Raw genomic sequence first — 27427 nt, forward strand, 5'->3', positions numbered from 1 at the left:
TTTCATGCCATACTATACTAAGACGTTTTTGACAAATTCTTTGCCTTCAATACTATGATGTCTTTTAACATTTTTATGCATTACTATACTATGACGTGTCAACCCATTCAATACTATGAATTTCTGGGATAATTTTATGCCATACAATACTATGACGTTTTTTGACCGTTTTATGCCATACTATACTATGACGTTTTTAGACAATTTTATGCCATACTATACTATGACGTTTTTTGATAATTTCATGCCTTACTATACTATGATGTGATTTGACCTTTTATGCCTTACTATAACTTTGACGTTTCAATCCACACAATACTGTGAATTTTTTTGATCATTTTATGGCACACTATACCATGAGGTTTTCTGGGTGTTTAGATTTGTCACACTACAATTTGCTTAACAAAAGATTTGGTGGTGCAATGGTTAAAGCTGTTCTCTTTCAATCAGAAGGTCTCTGGTTCAAATCCCAGCTGTCCAAACTTTTTGTGTAGGCTTTATATGTTCTCCCTGAGTGTACCAAGTTGAAATACCTTACTATACTTGGATGCTCTTTGACATTTTTATATCATACTATACTATGACATTTCAATCAAAACAATACTATGAATTTTGTTGATAATTTCATGCCGTACAATAATTTGATATTTTTTGACAGTTTTATGCCATACTATACTATGACGTTTTTTTTTTTTACATTTTTATGCCATACTATACTATGACATTTTTAAAATATTTTTATACCATACTATACTATGACATTTCAATCCACACAATACTATGAATTTTTTTGATAATTTTATGGCATACTATATTATGACATTTTTTTACATTTTTGTGCCATACTATACTATGACATTTTTTGACATTTTTACGACATACCATACAATGACGTTTTTTAATATTTTTATACCATACTATACTATGACATTTCAATCCACACAATACTATGATTTTTTTTGATAATTTTATGCCATACTATACTATGATGTTTTTCGACATTTTAATGCCGTACTATACTATGACGTTTTTTGACATTCTTATATCATACTATACTATTACATTTCAATCAACAGAATACCATGATTTTTTTGACAATTTCATGCCATACTATAATTTGATATTTTTTGACATTTTTATGCCATGCTATACTATGACTTTTTTTCTACATTTTTATGCAATACTATACTATGACATTTTTTTATATTTTTATACCATACTATACTATGACATTTCAATCCACCCAGTACTATGAATTTCTTTGATAATTTTATGCCATATTATACTATGACGTTTTTCGACATTTTTATGCCATACTATAATATGACGTTTTTTTAAAATATTTTTATACCATACTATACTATGACATCTCAATCCACCCAATACTATGATTTTTTTCATCATTTTATGCCATACTATACTATGATGTTTTTCGACATATTTATGCCATACTATACTATGACCTTTTTTTTTTACATTTTTATGCAATACTATACTATGACATTTCAATCCACCCAATACTATGATTTTTTTCATAATTTTATGCCATACTTTAGTATAACATTTTTTGAAAATTTTATGCCATACTATACTATGACATTTCAATCCACACAATACTATGAATTTTTTTGATAATTTTATGACATACTTTAGTATAACATTTTTTTTACATTTTTATGCCATACTATACTATGACGATTTTCGACATTTTTATGCCATACTATACTATGATGTTTTTTTTTATATTTTCATACCTTACTATACTATGACATTTTAATCCATACAATACTATGATTTTTTCTGATAATTTCATGCGATACGATAATTTGATATTTTTTAAATATTTTTATACCATACTATACTATGACATTTCAATCCATACAATACTATGAATTTTTTTCATAATTTTATGCCATACTATACTATGACATTTCAATCCACACAATACTATGAATTTTTTTCATAATTTTATGCCATACTATACTATGACCTTTTTTTGACATTTTTATGCCTTACTATACTATGACGTTTTTCGACATTTTAATGCTATACTTTAGTATAACATTTTTTTATAATTTTATGCCATATTATACTATCATGTTTTTTTATATTTTTATATGATAATATACTATGATATGTCAATCCATATAACACTATGAATTTTTTCAATAATTTAATGGCATACTATACTATGAGGTTTTGACGTTTACATTTGTCACACTACGTTTTGCTTAACAACAGATTTGGTGGTGCAATGGTTAAAGATGTTCTCTTTCAATCAGAAGGTCTCTGGTTCAAATCCCAGCTGTCTAATTTTTTATGTAGGCTTTATATGTTCTCCCTGAGTGTACCAAGTTGAAATACCTTACTATACTTGGATGCTCTTTGACATTTTTATATCATACTATACTATGACATTTCAATCAAAACAATATTATGAATTTTGTTGATAATTTCATGCCGTGAAATAATTTGATATTTTTTGACATTTTTATGCCATACTATACTATGACGTTTTTTTTTGACATTTTTATGCCATACTATACTATGACTTTTTAAAATATTTTTATACCATACTATACTATGATATGTCAATCCATACTATACTATGACGTTTTTCGACATTTTAATGCCATATTATACTATGACGATTTTCGACATTTTAATGCCATACTATAATATGAAGATTTTTCGACATTTTTATACTGTACTATACTATGACATTTCAATCCACACAATACTAATAATTTTTTTCATAATTTCATGCCATACTATACTATGACGTTTTTTTGACATTTTTATGCCATACTATATTAATACGTTTTTTTTTTTATACTTACATACCTTACTATACTATGACGTTTTAATCCATGCAAAACTATGATATTTTTTTATAAATTCCAGCAATACTATAATTTGATATTTTTTGACATTTTTATGCCATAGTATACTATGAGGTTTTTTTTTACATTTTTAAAAATATTTTTATACCATACAATACTATGACATTTCAATCCACACAATAGTATGAATTTTTTCATTAATTGAATGCCATACTATACTATGAGTTTTTTTTGACGTTTAGATTTGTCACACTACGACTTGTTTGATTACAGATTTGGTGGCACAATGGTTAGAGCTTTGGTTTCTCAATCAGAAGGTCTTGGCTTCAAATCTGAGCTGACCAACCTTTCCGTGTAGGCTTGATATTTTTTCACTGAGTGTACCAAGTTGAAATACTTTACTATACTAGAATGCTCTTTGACATTTTTATATCATACAATACTATGACATTTCAATCCACACAATACTATGAATTTCTTTGATAATTTTATGCCTTACTATACTATGTCATTTTTTGACATTTTTATGCCATACTATTCTTTGACGTTTTCTTGGTATTTAAATACCTTACTATACTATGACATTTTAATCCATACAGTACTATGATTTTTTTTTGATAATTTCATGCCATACTATAATTTGATATTTTTTGACATTTTTATGCCATATTATACTATGACGTTTTTTACATTTTTATGCAATACTATACTATGACGTTTTTTTAATATTTTTATACCATACTATACTATGACATTTCAATCCACACAATACTATGAATTTTTTTGGAAATTTTTATGCCATATTATACTATGATGTTTTTTGACGTTTTTATGACATACTATACAATGACGTTTTTTTTTTTTTTACATTTTTATACCATACTATACTATGACATTTCAATCCACACAATACTATGAATTTTTTTTGATAATTTTATGCCATACTATACTATGACGATTTTCAACATTTTTATGCCATACTATACTATGACGTTTTTTTTACATTTTTATGCCTTACTATACTATGACGATTTTTGACATTTTTATGCCATACTATACTAATACGTTTTTTTTAATACTTAAATACCTTACTATACTATGATGTTTCAATCCATACAATACTATGATATTTTTTTATAAATTCCAGCCATACTATAATTTGATATTTTTTGACATTTTTATGCCATAGTATACTATGACGTTTTTTTACATTTTCATGCCATACTATAATATGAGGTTTTTTTAATATTTTTATACCATACTATACTATGACATTTCAATCCACACAATACTATGATTTTTTTTGATCATTTCATGCCATACTATACTATGACGTTTTTCGACATTTTAATGCCATACTATACTATGATGATTTTCAACATTTTAATGCCATACTATACTATGAAGATTTTCGACATTTTTATACCATCTATACTATGACATTTCAATCCACACAATACTATTAATTTTTTTGATAATTTCATGCCATACTATACTATGACGTTTTTTCGACATTTTTATGCCTTACTATACTATGACGATTTTCGACATTTTTATGCCATACTATACTAATACTTTTTTTAAATATTTACATACCTTACTCTACTATGATGTTTCAATCCATACAATACTATGATTTTTTTTGATAATTTTATGCCATACTATAATTTGATATTTTTTTTACATTTTTATGCCATAGTATACTATGACGTTTTTTACATTTTTATGCCATACTATACTATGACATTTTTTTAAATATTTTTATACCATACTATACTATGACATTTCAATCCAAACAATACTATTAATTTTTTTGATAATTTTATGCCATATTGTACTATGACATTTTTTGACATTTTTATGCCATACTATACAATGACGTTTTTTTTTTTTTTTTTTACATTTTTATACCATACTATACTATGACATTTCAATCCACACAATACTATGAATTTTTTTGACAATTTTATGCCATACTATACTATGACGATTTTCGACATTTTTATGACATACTATACTATGACGTTTTTTTTAAATATTTTTATACCTTACTATACTATGACATTTTAATCCATACAATACTATGAATTTTTTTGATAATTTTATGCTATACTATACTATGAGGTTTTTTTGACTTTTATATTTGTCACACTACAACTTGCTTGACAAAAGATTTGGTGGCGCAATGGTTAGAGCTTTGGTTTCTCAATCAGAAGGTCTTGGGTTCAAATCTGAGCTGATCAACCTTTCTGTGTAGGCTTGATATTTTTTCACTTAGTGTACCAAGTTGAAATACCTTACTATACTAGAATGCTCTTTGACATTTTTATATCATACTATACTATGACATTTCAATCCATACAATACTATGTTTTTTTTTGATAATTTCATGCCATACTATAATTTGATATTTTTTGACATTTTTATGCCATAGTATACTATGACGTTTTTTACATTTTTATGCCATACTATACTATGACGATTTTCGACATTTTTATGCCATACTATACTATGATGTTTTTTTTTATATTTTCATACCTTACTATACTATGTCATTTTAATCCATACAATACTATGAATTTTTTTGATAATTTCATGCCATACGATAATTTGATATTTTTTAAATATTTTCATACCTTACTATACTATGACATTTCAATTCACACAATACTATGAATTTTTTTCATAATTTTATGCCATACTATACTATGACCTTTTTTTGACATTTTTATGCCTTACTATACTATGACGTTTTTTCGACATTTTAATGCTATACTTTAGTATAACATTTTTTTATAATTTTATGCCATATTATACTATCATGTTTTTTTATATTTTTATATGATAATATACTATGATATGTCAATCCATATAACACTATGAATTTTTTCAATAATTTAATGGCATACTCTACTATGAGGTTTTGACGTTTACATTTGTCACACTACGTTTTGCTTAACGAAAGATTTGGTGGTGCAATGGTTAAAGCTGTTCTCTTTCAATCAGAAGGTCTCTGGTTCAAATCCCAGCTGTCTAAATTTTTTGTGTAGGCTTTATATGTTCTCCCTGAGTGTACCAAGTTGAAATACCTTACTATACTTGGATGCTCTTTGACATTTTTATATCATACTATACTATGACATTTCAATCAAAACAATATTATGAATTTTGTTGATAATTTCATGCCGTGAAATAATTTGATATTTTTTGACATTTTTATGCCATACTATACTATGAGGTTTTTTTTGACATTTTTATGCAATACTATACTATGACGTTTTTTTTTACATTTTTATGCAATACTATACTATGACTTTTTAAAATATTTTTATACCATACTATACTATGACATTTCAATCCACCCAATACTATGATTTTTTTTCATAATTTTATGCCATACTTTAGTATAACATTTTTTGAAAATTTTATGCCATACTATACTATGACATTTCAAACCACACAATACTATGAATTTTTTAAAGTATATTTTTTTGGGCTTTTTTATGCCTTTATTTGATAGTATAGTGGAGAGAGACAGGAAGCAGGGAGGCAGAGAGGGGGAATGACATGCAGCGAAAGGCCGTCCGATGCGGGATTCGAACCGGGGCCAACTGCATCGAGGACTGTAGCCTCTACACATGGGGCGCCTGCTTAGACCACTACGCTACACGACGCCCCAATACTATGAATTTTTTTCATAATTTTATGCCATACTGTACTATGACATATTTTTTACATTTTTATGCCATACTATACTATGACGATTTTCGACATTTTTATGCCATACTATACTATGATGTTTTTTTTATATTTTCATACCTTACTATACTATGACATTTTAATCCATACAATACTATGAATTTTTTTGATAATTTCATGCCATATGATAATTTGATATTTTTTGACATTTTTATGCCATAGTATACTATGACGTTTTTTTTGACATTTTTATCCAATACTATACTATGACATTTTTTTAATATTTTTATACCATACTATACTATGACATTTCAATCCACACAATACTATGAATTTTTTTGATAATTTTATGCCATACTGTACTATGACATTTTTTGACATTTTTATGCTATATTATACTATGACGTTTTTTGACATTTTTATGACATACTATACAATGACGTTTTTTTTATATTTTTATACCTTACTGTACTATGACATTTTAATCCACACAATAGTATGAATTTTTTTCATAATTTTATGCCATACTATACTATGACATTTTTTTTACATTTTTATGCCATACTATACTATGACGATTTTCGACATTTTTATGCCATACTATACTATGATGTTTTTTTTATATTTTCATACCTTACTATACTATGACATTTTAATCCATACAATACTATGAATTTTTTTGATAATTTTATGCCATACTGTACTATGACGTTTTTTGACATTTTTATGACATACTATACAATCACGTTTTTTTTTATATTTTTATACCTTACTGTACTATGACATTTTAATCCACACAATAGTATGAATTTTTTTCATAATTTTATGCCATACTATACTATGACATTTTTTTTACATTTTTATGCCATACTATACTATGACGATTTTCGACATTTTTATGCCATACTATACTATGATGTTTTTTTTATATTTTCATACCTTACTATACTATGACATTTTAATCCATACAATACTATGAATTTTTTTGATAATTTCATGCCATATGATAATTTGATATTTTTTGACATTTTTATGCCATAGTATACTATGACGTTTTTTTTGACATTTTTATCCAATACTATACTATGAATTTTTTTAATATTTTTATACCATACTATACTATGACATTTCAATCCACACAATACTATGAATTTTTTTGATAATTTTATGCCATACTGTACTATGACATTTTTTGACATTTTTATGCTATATTATACTATGACGTTTTTTGACATTTTTATGACATACTATACAATGACGTTTTTTTTATATTTTTATACCTTACTGTACTATGACATTTTAATCCACACAATAGTATGAATTTTTTTCATAATTTTATGCCATACTATACTATGACATTTTTTTTACATTTTTATGCCATACTATACTATGACGATTTTCGACATTTTTATGCCATACTATACTATGATGTTTTTTTTATATTTTCATACCTTACTATACTATGACATTTTAATCCATACAATACTATGAATTTTTTTGATAATTTTATGCCATACTGTACTATGACGTTTTTTGACATTTTTATGACATACTATACAATGACGTTTTTTTTTATATTTTTATACCTTACTGTACTATGACATTTTAATCCACACAATAGTATGAATTTTTTTCATAATTTTATGCCATACTATACTATGACATTTTTTTTACATTTTTATGCCATACTATACTATGACGATTTTCGACATTTTTATGCCATACTATACTATGATGTTTTTTTTATATTTTCATACCTTACTATGCTATGACATTTTAATCCATACAATACTATGAATTTTTTTGATAATTTCATGCCATATGATAATTTGATATTTTTTGACATTTTTATGCCATAGTATACTATGACGTTTTTTTTTACATTTTTATCCAATACTATACGATGACATTTTTAAAATATTTTTATACCATACTATACTATGACATTTCAATCCATACAATACTATGAATTTTTTTCATAATTTTATGCCATACTATACTATGACGTTTTTTTGACATTTTTGTGCCATACTATACTATGATGTTTTTCGACATTTTTATACCATACTATACAATGACGTTTGAATCCATACTATACTATGACCCTTTTTAACAATTTTATGCAATACTATACTATGACATTTCAATCCACACAATACTATGAATTTTTTTCCTCATTTTATGCCATACTATACTATGACCTTTTTTTGACATTTTTATGCCATACTATACTATGAGGTTTTTTTTTGACATTTTTATGCAATACTATACTATGACGTTTTTTTTGACATTTTTATGCAATACTATACTATGACGTTTTTTTTGACATTTTTATGCCATACTATATTATGACATTTCAATCCACCCAATACTATGACGTTTTTTTTTACATTTTTATCCAATACTATACTATGACGTTTTTTTTTTATATTTTTATACCTTACTGTACTATGACATTTTAATCCACACAATAGTATGAATTTTTTTCATAATTTTATGCCATACTATACTATGACATTTTTTTTACATTTTTATGCCATACTATAATATGACGATTTTCGACATTTTTATGCCATACTATACTATGATGTTTTTTTTATATTTTCATACCTTACTATACTATGACATTTTAATCCATACAATACTATGAATTTTTTTGATAATTTCATGCCATATGATAATTTGATATTTTTTGACATTTTTATGCCATAGTATACTATGACGTTTTTTTTTGCATTTTTATCCAATACTATACTATGACATTTTTTAAATATTTTTATACCATACTATACTATGACATTTCAATCCATACAATATTATGAATTTTTTTCATAATTTTATGCCATACTATACTATGACGTTTTTTTGACATTTTTATACCATACTATACAATGACGTTTGAATCCATACTATACTATGACTCTTTTTAACAATTTTATGCAATACTATACTATGACATTTCAATCCACACAATACTATGAATTTTTTTCCTCATTTTATGCCATACTATACTATGACCTTTTTTTGACATTTTTATGCCTTACTATACTATGACGTTTTTCGACATTTTAATGCTATACTTTAGTATAACATTTTATAATAATTTTATGCCATACTATACTATGATGTTTTTTGATATTTTTATATGATAATATACTATGATATGTCAATCCATATAACACTATGAATTTTTTCAATAATTTAATGGCATACTATACTATGAGGTTTTTTTGACGTTTAGATCTGTCACACTACGTTTCCTTCAACAAAAGATTTGGTGGCGCAATGGTTAGAGCTTTTGTCTTTCAATCAGAAGGTCTCGGGTTTGAATCTGAGCTGTCCAATCTTTCTGTGTAGGCTTTATATTTTTTCCCTGAGTGTACCAAGTTGAAATACCTTACTATACTAGAATGCTCTTTGACATTTTTATATCATACTATACTATGACATTTCAATCCACACAATACTATGAATTGTTTTGATAATTTTATGCCTTACTATACTATGTCATTTTTCAACACTTTTATGCCATACTATACTATGACGTTTTAATCCATACAATACTATGAATCTTTTTAATAAATTTTTGCCATACTATACTATGAAGTTTTTTGATAATTTCATGCCACATAATAATTTGAGGTTTTTTAACATTTTTATGCAAAACTATACTATGATTTTTTTAAATATTTTTATGCCATACTATACTATGACGTTTTAATCCTTACTACACTATGTCGTTTTTTGATAATTTCATGCCATACTATAATTTGATGTTTTTTTGACATTTTTATGCCATACTACACTATGACGTTTCTTGACATTTTTATGCAATACTATAGTATGACGTTTTTTTTTATATTTTTACACCTTACTATACTATGACATTTTAATCCATACAATACTATGAATTTTATTGATAATTTTATGCCATTCTATACTATGACATTTTTTGACATTTTTATGCCATATTATACTATGACATTTCAATCCACACAATACTAATAATTTTTTTGATAATTTCATGCCATACTATACTATGACGTTTTTTTGACATTTTTATGCCATACTATACTAATACGTTTTTTTTTATACTTACATACCTTACTATACTATGACGTTTTAATCCATACAAAACTATGATATTTTTTTATAAATTCCAGCAATACTATAATTTGATATTTTTTGACATTTTTATGCCATAGTATACTATGAGGTTTTTTTACATTTTTATGCAATACTATACTATGACGTTTTTTTAATATTTTTATACCATACTATACTATGACATTTCAATCCACACAATACTATGAATTTTTTTGGAAATTTTTATGCCATATTATACTATGACGTTTTTTGACGTTTTTATGACATAGTATACAATGACGTTTTTTTTTTTTTACATTTTTATACCATACTATACTATGACATTTCAATCCACACAATACTATGAATTTTTACCATACTATACTGTGACATTTCAATCCACACAATACTACTCCACACAATACTATGAATTTATACCATACTATACTATGACATTTCAATCCACACAATACTATGAATTTTTTTGGAAATTTTTATGCCATATTATACTATGACGATTTTCAACATTTTTATGCCATACTATACTAATACGTTTTTTTTAATACTTACATACCTTACTATACTATGATGTTTCAATCCATACAATACTATGATATTTTTTTATAAATTCCAGCCATACTATAATTTGATATTTTTTGACATTTTTATGCCATAGTATACTATGACGTTTTTTTACATTTTCATGCCATACTATAATATGAGTTTTTTTTATATTTTTATACCATACTATACTATGACATTTCAATCCACACAATACTATGATTTTTTTTTATCATTTCATGCCATACTATACTATGACGTTTTTCGACATTTTAATGCCATACTATACTATGATGATTTTCAACATTTTAATGCCATACTATACTATGAAGATTTTCGACATTTTTATACCATACTATACTATGACATTTCAATCCACACAATACTATTAATTTTTTTGATAATTTCATGCCATACTATACTATGACGTTTTTTCGACATTTTTATACCATACTATACTAATACTTTTTTTTAATATTTACATACCTTACTCTACTATGATGTTTCAATCCATACAATACTATGATTTTTTTTTATAAATTCCAGCCATACTATAATTTGATATTTTTTGACATTTTTATGCCATAATATACTATGACGTTTTTTTACATTTTTATGCAATACTATAATATGACGTTTTTTCGACATTTTTTTGCCATACTATACTAATACGTTTTTTAAAATATTTACATACCTTACTATACTATGACATTTTAATCCATACAATACTATGATTTTTTTTGATAATTTTATGCCATACTATAATTTGATATTTTTTGACATTTTTATGCCATAGTATACTATGACGTTTTTTTATATTTTTATACCATACTATACTATGACATTTCAATCCACACAATACTATGAATTTTTTTGATAATTTTATGCCATATTGTACTATGACGTTTTTTGACATTTTTATGCCATACTATACAATGTCGTTTTTTTTGTTTTGTTTTTTTACATTTTTATACCATACTATACTATGACATTTCAATCCACACAATACTATGAATTTTTTTTGACAATTTTATGCCATACTATACTATGACGATTTTCGACATTTTTATGCCATACTATACTATGACGTTTTTTTATATATTTTTATACCTTACTATACGATGACATTTTAATCCATACAATACTATGAATTTTTTTGATAATTTTATGCCATACTATACTATGAGGTTTTTTTGACGTTTATATTTGTCACACTACAACTTGCTTGACAAAAGATTTGGTGGCGCAATGGTTAGAGCTTTGGTTTCTCAATCAGAAGGTCTTGGGTTCAAATCTGAGCTGTCCAACCTTTCTGTGTAGGCTTGATATTTTTTCACTGAGTGTACCAAGTTGAAATACCTTACTATACTAGAATGCTCTTTGACATTTTTATATCATACTATACTATGACATTTCAATCCATACAATACTATGTTTTTTTTGATAATTTCATGCCATACTATAATTTGATATTTTTTGACATTTTTATGCCATAGTATACTATGACGTTTTTTACATTTTTATGCCATACTATACTATGACGATTTTCGACATTTTTATGCCATACTATACTATGACATTTTTAAAATATTTTTATACCATACTATACTATGACATTTCAATCCACACAATACTATGATTTTTTTTGATCATTTCATGCCATACTATACTGTGACGTTTTTCGACATTTTAATGCCATACTATACTATGATGATTTTCGACATTTTATGCCATACTATACTATAAAGATTTTCGACATTTTTATACAATACTATACTAAGACATTTCAATCCACACAATACTATTAATTTTTTCGATAATTTCATGCCATACTATACTATGACGTTTTTTTGACATTTTTATGCCTTACTATACTATGACGATTTTCGACATTTTTATGCCATACTATACTAATACTTTTTTTTTATATTTACATACCTTACTATACTATGACGTTTTAATCCATACAATACTATGATTTTTTTTTATAAATTCCAGCCATACTATAATTTGATATTTTTTGACATTTTTATGCCATAGTATACTATGACGTTTTTTTTACATTTTTATGCAATACCATAATATGACGTTTTTTTTTTAACATTTTTATGCCTTACTATACTAAGACATCTCAATCCACACAATATTATGATTTCTTTGATAATTTTATGCCATATTGTACTATGAAATTTTTTGAAATTTTTATGCCATACTATACAATGACGTTTTTTTTTTTTTTTTTACATTTTTATACCATACTATACTATGACATTTCAATCCACACAATACTATGAATTTTTTTGACAATTTTATGCCATACTATTCTATGACGTTTTTTTTTTGTATTTTTATACCTTACTATACTATGACATTTTAATCCATACAATACTATGAATTTTTTTGATAATTTTATGCCAAACTATACTATGATGTTTTTTTTTTACATTTTTATGCCATACTATGCTATGACGTTTTTTTTCATATTTTTATACCATACTATACTATGACATTTCAATCCACACAATACTATTAATTTTTTTCATAATTTTATGCCATACTATACTATGATGTTTTTCGATATTTTAATGCCATACTATACTATGACGATTTTCGACATTTTTATGCCATACTATACTATGACGATTTTCGACATTTTTATGCTATACTATACTAATACGTTTTTTTTTATATTTACATACCTTACTATACTATGACATTTTAATCCATACAATACTATGATTTTTTTAAATAAATTCCTGCCATACTATAATTTGATATTTTTTGACATTTTTATGCCATAGTATACTATGACGTTTTTTTTTTACATTTTTATGCAATACTATAATATGACGTTTTTTTAAAATATTTTTATACCATACTACACTCTGACATCTCAATCCACACAATATTATGAATTTTCTTTGATAATTTCATGCCATTCTATACTATCACGGTTTTCTTTTTTACATTTTTATGCTTTACTATGCTATGACATTTTAATCCATACAATACTATGATTTTTTTTTTTGATAACTTCATGCCATACTATAATTTGATGTTTTTTTGACATTTTTATGCCAAAGTATACTATGAAGTTTTTTTTACATTTTTATGCAATACTATAATATGACGTTTTTTAAAAATATTTTTATACCATACTATACCATGACATTTTAATCTATACAATACTATGATGTCTTTTTTGATATTTTCATGCCACACTATACTATGACGTTTTTTAAATATATTTTTATACCTTACTATACTATGACAATTTAATCCATACAATACTATGATTTTTTTCGATAATTTCATGCCATATTTTAAGTTGATATTTTTTGACACTTTTATGCCACACTATACTATGACGGTTCTTTTTGTTTGTTTTTACGCAATACTATACTATGACTTTGTTTTTAAATATTTTTATACCATACTACACTATGACATTTCAATCCACACAATACTATGAATTTCTTTTTAATAATTTCATGCCATACAATAATTTGATGTTTTTTGACATTTTTATGCAATACTATACAATGACATTTTTTGACATTTTTATGCAATACTATATGATGACTTTTTAAAATATTTTTATGCCATACTATACTATGACATTTCAATCCACACAATATCATGAATTTTTTTGATGATTTTGTACCATACTATACTTTGACGTTTTTTTTATATTTTCATACCTTACTATACTATGACGTTTTAATCCATACAATACTATGATTTTTTTTTATCATTTCATGCCATACTATACTATGACGTTTTTCGACATTTTAATGCCATACTATACTACGATGATTTTCAACATTTTAATGCCATACTATACTATGAAGATTTTCGACATTTTTATACCATACTATACTATGACATTTCAATCCACACAATGCTATTGTGTGGATTATTTTTTTGATAATTTTATGCCATACTATACTATGACGTTTTTTTGATATTTTCATACCTTGCTATACTATGACGTTTTAATCCATACAATACTATGATTTTTTTTGATAAATTCATGCCATACTATAATTTGATATTTTTTTTTGACATTTTTATGCCATAGTATGCTATGACGTTTTTTTTTACATTTTTATGCAATACTATACTATGACTTTTTAAAATATTTTAATGCCATACTATACCATGACATTTCAATCCACACAATACTATGAATTTTTTTGATAATTTTATGACATACTATACAATGACGTTCTTTGACATTTTTATGCCATACTATACAATGACGTTTTTTTGATATTCTTATACCATACTTTACTGTGACATTTTAATCTATACAGTACTATGATTTTTTTTAATCATTTCATGGCATACTATAATTTGATGTTTTTTGACATTTTTATGAAAAACTATACTATGACTTTTTAAAATATTTTTATACCATACTATATTATGACATTTCAATCCATACAATACTATACATTTTTTTGACATTTTTATGCCATACTATACTATGACGTTTCAATCCACACAATACTATGAATTTTTTTAATAATTTTATGGCATACTATACTGTAATTTTTTTTGACATTTTTATGTCTTACTATACTATGACATTTATTCACATTTTTATGCTATAGTATACTAACTGGTTTTGAAATTTTCTTATGCCATACTATACTATCACGCTTTTTGACGTTTCTATGACTTACTATACTATGACACTTTTATGCCTCAATACATTATGACATTTTGTGCAATACCATACTATGACGCTTTTTGCACGTTTTTATGTTGTACCATACTGTGATGTTGTTTGACATTTTTATGTCTTAGTATACTATGATGTTTTTGACATTTTTATTCCTTACCATAATATGTCATTTTATGCTTATTATACCATGACATTTTTATTCTTGAAATATTATGATGTTTTGTGCCTTACTATAATATGACGTTTTTTGACATTTTTATGACATACTATGAGTTTTCTGAACGTTTTCATGCCTTAATGTACTATGACGTTTTTAAAAAAAAATTTATAATTTTTTTTTGCCTTTTTATACTATGATGTTTCATACCTTAGTATATTGTGACATTTTTTGATGTTTTTATGTTTTATTATGTTATGACGACATTGACATTCTACAGGTTTCATTGGTAATTATACATATATAGGTTATATTTTAGTACATAGTATATGCATATATATAGTATATACGCCCTTTGGTTCTAGAGATACGTTTTGACATCTTTAATTAATCAAGCCAGATACTGTAAGGATTGTAAGACTTCAGTTCACTGACGCACTGTACTGCTTTCCCTGCAACCCCCCTGATTTTCATCGTATAATTCGCACTCTTGTGGAGGTGATTGTATTTAAGGAAGAACGTTTAAGTGCAAGAGACAGACTGAGAAACAGGTCCCATGTGATCAGATTAGCACCTGCTGCTTTGATTTTGTTAGATGAACATGATATCCACTACATTATAATGGACTGCGATGATTCTCACCTTTTCCTGCGGTCTTCAAGTATGTGAAGTGCTGGGCCAGAAAAAAAAAGTGCATGGATTTTGGGTTGTGAGCTGTGCAGCTAAGTGGGAAAAGACAGATTATGATTGCTGAGAGCAACTTCAGAGGCTCTATCTCTTACGCAGCAGTTTTTATGTCCCAGCTTTAAATATTATCTACAAGAGAGTGGCTGTGGGCATTGTTGCTGGCTCCGGCTGTGTAATGTCAAATCGATACCTGGTGCGTTTCAGGTTTCACAAATGAAAAATACAAGCAGATTTCCAGATCAATGTACAAGAGGGATGTATGACTCGAGGCTCACACTGCTCTTGTAATACAAGACAGATCTATAGCACACCATCACTGGTTGAACAGCTGAGGTTAATCTATGAGCCCAGATGGAAATCGGCACTAAGTTGGCACAGGTTTGACTCGTTCTTATTGACTGAATAAGCCAGACAAATCTATGAGCGGGGGCACAAAAGTTCAGAAATTTTAAAGTTTGCTTTTGAATAGCTCAGTAATTAAAAACACAGACAAACCTCTGAAGTGTCAGTTTTCTGTCGGTGAAAAGCTCAGAGTTACAGAGCTACATTAATAATTAGATTTCAATTAAACGAACCAGGAGACCATGTGATGGAGCAAAACTCCTCATCTGTAACACAGGATTTTCCCAAGAGGGAAAACGCAACCTGATCTAGTTGTTTGATGGGGAATTCCCATAATGAGAAGAGGAAAATATTGTGACATTCACACTATTGAGAATAAATGTGAAGAAGTGGCTTTTGCTAATTAATTCTTTGTGTACTGATCTCTTCCTGTAGTTGTTGTTGGCTCTAAAGCCGTGACAAGAGTGAGGGAAGGCAAATACTATGTAATTTACTAAGGAAACCATGGGATGCGGGCATCTTTAAAATCAGTGGTGTGGATGACTGAATGACTTTATCAATGACTGAAGGAATTATTTTCAATTAGTTTTTAATGACATTTTATTGTATGATATTAAAATTTACAAATAGAAACACAATTTGTCACAAAATGAAAAATGTTCAGCAATAAAACACACCTTTGCTTAATTCAATACTATCTATAGTTTTGCTACTAGGGCCCATGATGGTCTGGTATGACCAGTAGCTCAGGGTGGCTGATGTTCGCTCATGTTAGCAAACGTCATGCAGATGCTGCTTAGTCAGTTCTAGTTAGCACTAAGTCATAAAAAGTTTCAGTGGCTTTGTGAAAACATAAATCTTAACTCAAGGTCTACTTATTAGCTTTCTGCTGAGCTTTCAACCACATCTCTTTCTGGTGCTCTCAAAAAAGCTTTGAGCTCTGGGCCATTTTTCTGAGGAAGACTGTGAGATATAGTTGAAAGCTTTAAATCTCCAGAGAGGAAAAAGCCAGAAAGTGGACCTTGAAGTAAGAATTTTTTTTTTTTTTTTTAAACCACTATTTGGTCAAAAATAAACTTTCATACTCACAAAATAAGGAAACCATCATTCTGTAATATCTACTTGTTTAGCTAAAGTCACATAGTCTCCCTTCATGTGTGAAAAATGAGTGGCAGTCTCATTCCTAAAAAGCTGTCTTCTACTATGAAAGGCTGACCTGCCAAGCTCCAGTCAAGAGAAGCAGCTCACTTTCATTTGAGTCTGTGGTTTGATGTGGATGATGAAAAGCTGCCTGTTATGTGGCAGGAAGATATGAAAAGGAAAAGGGAGTAGAAGTTTTTCAAGTTAGAGGATTTGTTCCCACAGGGCTCACTCACCAGTTGCCAAATTTAGGGATTCCAAAAAAAAATTCTGTGTACTCATGGTACTGTAATGCAATTTGTATAACAGTAGGCCTCTCCACAAAAAGATTACTGACATTTACCGTCCGGCTTGAGCCTTTCCAAGCCTGACGACTGTTCCACTGTGGGGCCAGTATAGTTGGCACAAATTGTCACTACAGCTGTGTCCCAGTTCAGACATTGGATCCTGTGAAGACATGAAGTCCAGGAGCTCAAGCTGAGCCTCCTCCTCTAATGAGACGTGTAGATGTTGTGTGTGGATGCTCCTCGTCAACATGTTAAGTCAAAGTTTTCCAACTTCATCACTTACTGGCGAAGTGTAAACACCGCTGTGAGAATGTGTTTTATAATGCAGAAGTTCACAGTGCAAGTTCTGCCAAAGCAACTTAACAGTAACAAATAGTGGAGCAGATTAATGGTAGGCTAAAATATATTCATGTATTCTCCATTCAAGTAAAGAACCTGTGATGAACAACATGTCCAGTTTTGTGGTAACTGAACAAATGATGAAGTTTCATCCTGTGTTTCATTATTTACACCTTCTATTTTTCATTGGTTTAAGTCAAGTGAAGTATTTACCAGACCCTGTGTGTCGACGAACATTGCAAATTTGTACATTTATTCTCTATGTAACAAGATCTTTTTTATAAATTTTACTTTTCAAAAATGGTGTAAAATACATTTCCAGGTAAAACTATGTCCAGTAAATGTAACTTTCCCTCTTTAAAAATGCAACTCATGGTTCGCATTGAACCAAATTTCAATTCAGATCAATTCAAAATACTTCAGTCTTCCCTAAATACTCTAAAAACTAAAAGTGGGAGTAAACAGAGACCTCCTTCCAACACTTCTGCTATATGTTCTGTGCATTGTGTTTAATATTTAATTAGTAGAATATAGATAATTGTAGGACCTAATATATCTCCTCCTCAGTAATGAATTGTCTATACACTTTTTTTTAACTTCAATTTACTTTAATTTTAGACTTTGCTCAAATCCCTGACTTGTTTTTTTTCAAGTAAACTCTTTGCCTCATCGCTTTCATCATTCTCACCATCACAGACAGCAATAATGTGACACTGCATCTTGAAAATCCAACCGAGAAAGAGCTCACCTTTTTTTCTCTGTGATTAATAAACTCGGCGTTAGGGCTGCTATAATATTGTTTCGGTGAATATTCCGTCATTACACACCGTCAGTCTGATTAATATCTCACTGCTGAAGTAAATTAAGGCTTTTGTGTAAAAATTATTTAACTGTTGTATGATACATTATTTGACTTTTATCACTCAGTGTTTTCTACTGCAGTTTGAGCCCCAGCAACACTTTTAATTCATGAGGTAGTCTGTCTTATTTTGTGTTAAGGAGCTGCTAAAACTATTTCTGTTGGTCCACATGTAAAATCCTCTGAAGCTGCATCATAGCCTTGATCTATGATGTTGCCTCAGAGGGTTTCCTTATGAAAAGTCAAATTTTTGGGAGAAACACTGAATTTCAATACTTTTGAATTTTTTTAAACTTTTCAAAGCTGATATTGGTTTATTTCAAAAACTGTATGTGGCCACCTCAAATCTTTAGACCTTTTCTTTTCTAGCTGCACTGAAAGTCATCAACTGAAAAGCCTTTTAATGCTAATCATTTCTCCTTCTGTGTCTTTGAAGCAATGTTCACAGAGGTGCCTCACGATATGACCGCCCACAGAGGTCAGGATGTGGAGATGGCCTGCTCCTTCAGAGGGGCGGGAACGCCCTCGTATTCACTGGAGATCCAGTGGTGGTACATCAGGAACCATCTGGACTGGACGGACAGACAGCCCTGGACGACCAATGAAGTAGGTTCATAACAGGCCTTTGGCTTAAAGGATATGTACGGTCTTTTGTGATAAGGCAAGGAAATAAAGGTGAATAATGAAATTATTACACTAACTGTTAGTTGTCCACAGTTAACCGACGGACTCCTTTGGTTAGTAAAATATTTACCATAGTTGTGGAGTAAACTGCTGCTGTGTGCAGTGAGGGATACTATTGACTTTTGTTTTTATTTCAATATAATATGTAGCTGCAGTCTGACCCCTTGTGTTCCTTACCCTTCCACCAGTTATTACAGTGGCACCGAGAGCTCAACGCACTGCAACTTAAGAAAAACACATGCAAATACACACAACACAAACAAATTCAGAAAACATCTTCATAAGCTCCAAATGTTTACAATGTCTGGCTCCCTGGTGTAGAGACGTAGAGCTGGGTGATCGATGCACTATAGGGAACCTTTATCAGTTATTTGATTCAATGTCAATCTGAAAAATACGAATGTAATGCACTCAAATAGAAAAGATAAACAGCAATCATAAGAAATACAGAATGTCTAAAAGGATTAAGATTTCATTCTCATGTTTGTCTTTTGTTTGTTTTCCTAGGTGGCTCCTGAGGAGGAGATGCCGAAGGATGCCACAAAGATAAGTGTGAGTTAACTTCTATCTGCTTCCATTGTTCGAGAGAAGCCTTATGTTTGCCTTGGTGTTATATGATGAAATGAGACACAAAACCCTCATGATTACATTTAAATGTCTTGTTCTGGATCATCTGTAGACGTTGCACTCATGCCGTGTTACACACAAGGATCAGACTCTCGCTCAGCGAAGCTCTCGGTGCAGCGATGATGAGAGACATGGCAACCTGGGGGGGGGGGGGGGGGGGGGGGCAAAGTGCATCATATTCAGATTCTCATAAACGCCCCTGCATCTTTATGACTGCAACACCAAATCCCAATAGTAAACAAGGAAGTCAGCAGAACTTTTTATATCTCCTCTGGTATCCATCCAAGCGTTTCCCACAAAAAGCAGGGAGGGCCTTTTACTGAGGAAGCACAAACATTTAGTGACTCAAAAAATTTGGACTCTGTCCTTAATTAAGTGCAGAAGTGAGTTGAGTGTAGGAAGTACTGCACATTATCTCCACACCAGCCTATTCCTCCTGCTGAATCTCCCTCAACCGACTTCACAATTACAGAAATGAGCAACAACACCTACTGTAAATATAAAGTTGAAGATATTAGATATCTAAAGATACTGTTACAGATACTGTTACAGATACATTGGTGTTTGTGTGTGAAGAGACGAACACGAAAACACAAAACAGAAAACATGAAGCCTCTCTTCTTTCTCCCACCAGGCTAGCTTCTGCTCATTCGCTGTAATGAAAGCACCAGCTGTGGTTTGGGTGACTGAGTGTCAGTCTTTATGTGTGTGTGTGTGTGTTTGTTTGTGTGGGTGGAGTCAAACACTGCAGGCTGTACAGCTGGAAAATCATTATTAGCTTTCTGTACATAATGGATGTTGGCCCACATCCATATAGTCAAACGAAAACATGGCAAACATTCACACATGTGCTGACACAAAGCGATGAACAGTGCTACAGAAGGTGTCAAGCTTTTACATACAGTACCAGACACACATGCGGGGGCTCACACACACACACACACACACACACACACACACACACACACACACACACACACACACACACACACACACACACACACACACACACACACACACACACACACACACACACACACACACACACAATCCAACGTCTGCTAGCGTCACAGGGAGGAAGGTGGGTGATAAATGAAGTCGTATTTATATCTCGATGCGTCACGTCTCATGATGTCCCCAGACTTGAGAGTTGCTCCCTGAACTTGCAAAGCTTTTGCCTTCTAGATGTAGTCGCTTCATGCTTTCAAGGCCACAAATAGAATTTGTTAAACAGCACCTTTGTCAGACTTTGTGTGAGTGATTGGTTGGGAGGAGGCGCTAGCTGTGGAGGAGTGTATCCAGGCTACAATGGTGATTTCAACATCACACCTAGAGCTTTCATTCTTTCTTTGCATCACTTCATGTACAGTATCTATCTTCATATATGTTATTTTCTCTTTTAAACACAGTAAAACTTAATTTATGATCTGCAACCAGATCACAGATATCTTGTGTTTGACTGAATTTACATACAGGGAAGAATTAAAGCATTAGTTTTACATTTTGGGAAATATATGCTTATTTCCTTTTATGCTGAGAGTAAGATGAGAAGATTGATACCAGTCTGATGTGTACAGTCGGTGCTCTGATGGTGTTTTGTCTGCTTTTTGTCTTGTCCTGTTTGTTTTCTTTCAATGTTCAATATCAAACTGCCTCCAGGGACTGGAGGTAAAAATGAGCCTTTCGGCTAAATCTGACACATTGATAATGTCAATGTGTCAGATTTAGCCAAAAGTAAAGCAAATATTTAGCTGGAGCCAGAAGATGGTTAGCTTAGCTTAGCTTAGCTTAGCACAGAGACTGGAAACAGGAAAACAGCTAGTCTGGCTCTCTCCAAGAGAAACATACCAGCTCCTGTAAAGCTCATAAATTGACACATTATATCTCATTTGTTTAACTTGAACAAAACAAAACAAGTTGTGGATTTACAGGAGATTATGTGTGAAACAGTTTTCTTGGCTGGAAGCACTGACTTGAGTTTCCGTTGTTTGCCTGGCAACCTCACGTGACGAAAAGACAGATGAAAGAAAGTCACAAAAAATCGTCCTGGCAACTGAAACCACATATATATGTATATTTTGTTTGTTTTTTTTGTACAGAGTAAACAATCAAGTTATAACATGTTATTTTGTGAGTTACAGAGTTACTGATATTTTCTTTAAACTTTGCACAGAGCTGGGCTGGATGTTGCTATGCTACTCTAAGCTAACAGCCTCCATGCTGTAGGTTCCTACTGAACAGACAGACATGAGAGTGGAGTCAGTCTTCTCATCTAACTCTTAGAAAGACAGCAACAAAAGCATATATCCTCAGCGAGTGCACTTCCTGCTTTCATTACCACTCACCAGTTTCATGGCCAGACGGCTCGACTGACTGAGCATCTGTGAGATAGTACCAGTAAGTGTTTGTGTGTGTTAAGGGGGAAATGGATTTTTTTTTTTTTTTCACTCTTGTGCATCTGCTGTGATTCTGCAGGTATTTCATTTTAAAGGGTCGTTTTCAGCTACATGTACAATAAAGGACAAGTACACTGAGGAACTGAAAGAAGAGCCAGAAGGAAATAGTGAATGATATATAGAAAGAAAAAGACAGATACCATCAATGATGTTTTTTTTTTTTTAATTATACTTATATTTACATATGTATACTTGATCATTATACAGTATGAGCAAAAGCCAAATGCACATTAACAGTAGATGACAGTAAAACCGATGTTGGTACCAACGTGTGAATTGTTGGATAAACAGCAATTCAGTTGTTGATTTAATGGTTATGAGTGTTATTCATGTTCCTGCAGTACGTCAATGCAGCTAGAGCAGTATAATTTTAAAAGAGGAAAACAGCACATTCTTCCTCCTCCAAATAAAAAGTTAAATCCATAATAAAATACAACCTTCCTTAATTCAATATACCTTTGCCAATACAGTTTTTCGCTTATGGTGGCTAATGTTGGCTAATGTTAACTAACTGACTTACAAACTAACCAAGGTATCAAAATAAATCTGGCCCATGCTCAGGCCACATGCTTATTTTTCTTCTGGCCCAGTTTATGCCTGGTTCCACGGCCCGAATCTGGCCCATATACAACATGTTTGTCAAACGCTGCTTCCACATCTGGACACAGAAAATCTTGTTAGACAATACCAGAGAATAATAGCCAGATTTTGCCCAGATGTAAACGTATATGTGCCAGGCTCGGGCCAAGGACCCAGGCATGTTGGGACAGACGTTTTATTTTGCTATCTGTGAACTAACTAACTAACTAACTAACTAACTAAAAACAATATTGCTGTATAACTAATGCATTAATGCAATTAGCATTAGGCTAATCATTATCCTGTTGCGGCCAAAGTTGCTGCTGTTCAGCAAAGTTACGCAAGTTTGTGCTGAGAGTTTGATTTTCTTTTACAATTTCACCATCATTTCTTCTCTCTCTTTGCCAGGTTGTAAAGGTTGTAGGAAGCAACATCTCCCATAAACTCCGCCTCTCCCGAGTCAAGCCGTCTGACGAAGGCACCTACGAATGCCGCGTCATTGACTTCAGCGATGACGCAGGTGCCCGCCACCACCGCGTCAGGGCCTACCTGCAGGTGGTGCCGGAGAGCGACGGCAACCACAATGACAACTTCGAGGCCGCGGACGATACCAAGAGGGGAGTGGGATTCGCCGACGGGGACGACATGGAGTCTCACGGTGGCGCCAGAGAGCAAGCTCACGGCCATCACCAGAATCACGGGCACCACCAGGAGCACGGCAAGCAGCGGCCTTCGTCGCCGGCTCACCACGGCCACAGCCACAGCAGCAGTCAGCAGCACAAGGCAGGCAGAGAGCTGAGGAAGAGGGACGTGGACAGTAACCACAGCCACAATGACTGCACCAACGAGCCGAGCTGTGCACCGTAGACGTTGGCCCAATACACCTGAGTGATAGATTGCATAACATGATGTGTGTCACAGCATAGAAAAGCTACTCTTCCCACACAGAAGCAGGCCTGTGCACAAATCCCGAATCCCTAGAAATCTACAGTATGTCTTATTCAGAGCACAGCGCCTTAAACTGTGTGCAAGGGACGTAGCTTTTTGTTGCTGTGCATGGGTCTGGGTTGGACTGCTCACTGTCTGTAAAGCTTGGCTTCACGGCATTGAGCAAAGGGAGGGAGGGGTTGACATGTAGATCTAGGCAGCTCCACTGTTTCTGGTCTCAGCGCCAAAAAAAAAAAAAAAAAAAAAAAAAAAAGACTCTGGCCCTACTATTAACCCATGCTCTGTTCCACTCTTGTACTTTAGATACTGTAAATGACACAACCCTGCTTTCACGCTCATACTTCTTCCACTGCCTTACTCTGTCATTTGAATACACCCACAGAAAATAGCACCATGGTATACCTTTTGAAACTGGGTCTGTCCCCAGTACAATAGAATTAAACTCCACCATCAGTTAATTCTTCTCTTGGAAATCCTGTCCTTAGCTTTTCACCTAAAGCACCTAGCTCTTTCTGTGCATTCAAATAATGGACATGGATATGGTGCAAAACATGTGTACACCCAAAATTCAGCTACTTATTCAGTGTTTACTCGCGGGAAGAAAGAAACATGCTTTCTTCAGCAGGAAATTCATCAAAGACCCAGAGCATCAGCGCTCATCAGGGACAGATATGTCCTCATTTCATTTCAGCTGGACTAAACGCAGTGGCAGTGTGGAAAAGCGTGGGATTTCCCAACAACCATGGGTGTTCACAATTCAAACAAAGCACATCACCGGCTGCATTATTCCCACAGCGCTTTTGAGTTTATGAAACAACAGCGCAACAGAAAGTGTGATTTTTATTCAACCCCACCCCCACCCCACCCCTTCCCTTTGTGCCGCAGGTTCGATCCGCTCATGGCTGTTCACGCTGAGGGAAATCAATCAGATTGTTCCATGTGGACGCCACCTGTTTGGAAAGCCATGAAAAAGATCAAATCTGTGCCGCTGAATTACAAATCTGATTTGGTGTGCCACTGAATCTGGATTAGAAATGATTAGAACAAACGTGATCTTGGTGCAAGATACTTTTTTTGCAGAGCAGTGCCGTACTCCTGTCTAAGCTTAGTTCCCTTATTCCGATGCTCTGGCCCAGTGCTCATCAATCATTAAAAAGCCTCAATCCTCTCCACTACAAGCCTCTAATCCACTGTATATATGACTGTATAATATGAAATAAAGTGAGTGCATGTTCAGTAATTTTTCTTAAAAACTTTTTCAACCAACCATACACAAAGACAGTGTGGTAGTTAAAGATATTTTTGTTTATTTATTAGTTCATTTAAAAAAAAAAAAGTCCACTCTGTTCTGAATCTTTTTTCCTACTTTAGAAGTCTTGTCAAAAAGAGTTTTTTTTTTTTTTTTCATTTTCAAAGCAGTTCTCCGTTGCTTTACTGCTCTCCAAAAGTGCTGTACAGACAGATGAATGAAACATTCTCTTCGTAGCTGCTCAGAAATGGGGTTTCCCTAATGTATCTTAGTACTTAAAGCAGTGTTTCTTAAACTACTGTACTGGATGTGCAGGGCTGCAAACATGAGTATTACCATATTTTAATGAGCCTGAAAACCTGGATTCATTTCGTGCAGTTTGGGACTCGGTCTGAAAAGGTTTGAGAGGCCATTTTATTTCTGCCATTTTTGTAACTTGACGATAATCTCTTTGCTTAGATGCTTTGTGTGAAGCGCTGCCCTTGTCTGAAGCACACAGTGTGGGGCGTTTTTGGGACAAATGCTTTGCTCTGAAGGAATCAAACGGGACAAAGTGAATGTGGATAACATCCCGGATGAAGCCTTGAGCTGTGACGGTGAGAAGAAAGAGGAAAACGTTGTTAGTGAAACACTGAAATTGGCGGTCTGTACGTCAAGTGCTCAAGTGGTTGTGGGCAGTCCTTGTAGACTGGGAGGAGTGATCAGTTGGATTGTTTTTTTGTTTGTTTTTTTTTCAACCAGTAACTTTGATTTGATGTTTTGTAAAGAAGAGCTCACTGTTAAAAAAAACAAAACAAAAAAAAAAACAAAGGGAAAATGTACATTTCTTCTAGAATGTTTGGTCTCACACTAAGTGTATGCCTTTATCAAATGAAATAAATTGTATATGAAACAACATTTTCTCATTGATTTAGATTTAAAAGGGCGAAAGACACAACAAGCGCGGGGGGGGGGGGGGGGGGGGTTTGTTTGCTTCTACGTCAGCTGTGGTTTAGGTTTCGGCCCCCGCTGTGTGTGTCTGTCCATGTCCATTAAGGAGAAACGATATTAGGCAGTTGCCTGTGTGTAATAGATGCTGCCAAAGCGCCCCCCACCCCCAACCCCCACCCCCCACTCTCAGCCCCCACCTCCCATTGCTGCTGATGACTAATGGTGCTATTGTCAGCACTGGCAGCAGGATAAATAGCAACAGCA

At 31.4% G+C, this 27427-nt stretch overlaps 1 protein-coding gene across 1 annotated transcript in view; it reads left to right on the plus strand.

Moving 5' to 3' along the window:
* LOC130175464 (V-set and transmembrane domain-containing protein 2-like protein) overlaps positions 1 to 27146 on the plus strand; it is a 64647-nt gene extending 37501 nt beyond the window's left edge. The window contains exons 2-4 of the mRNA XM_056385971.1: positions 20127 to 20296; positions 20882 to 20926; positions 24445 to 27146. Of these exons, the coding sequence (XP_056241946.1) occupies positions 20127 to 20296; positions 20882 to 20926; positions 24445 to 24903 (674 nt within the window). The 3' untranslated portion in view covers positions 24904 to 27146. The remainder of the gene's footprint in view (positions 1 to 20126; positions 20297 to 20881; positions 20927 to 24444) is intronic.
* Positions 27147 to 27427: the final 281 nt, after the last annotated feature.

The sequence above is a fragment of the Seriola aureovittata genome, chromosome 9 (genome assembly GCF_021018895.1).
Source record: "Seriola aureovittata isolate HTS-2021-v1 ecotype China chromosome 9, ASM2101889v1, whole genome shotgun sequence".
NCBI classification, from domain to species: domain Eukaryota; kingdom Metazoa; phylum Chordata; class Actinopteri; order Carangiformes; family Carangidae; genus Seriola; species Seriola aureovittata.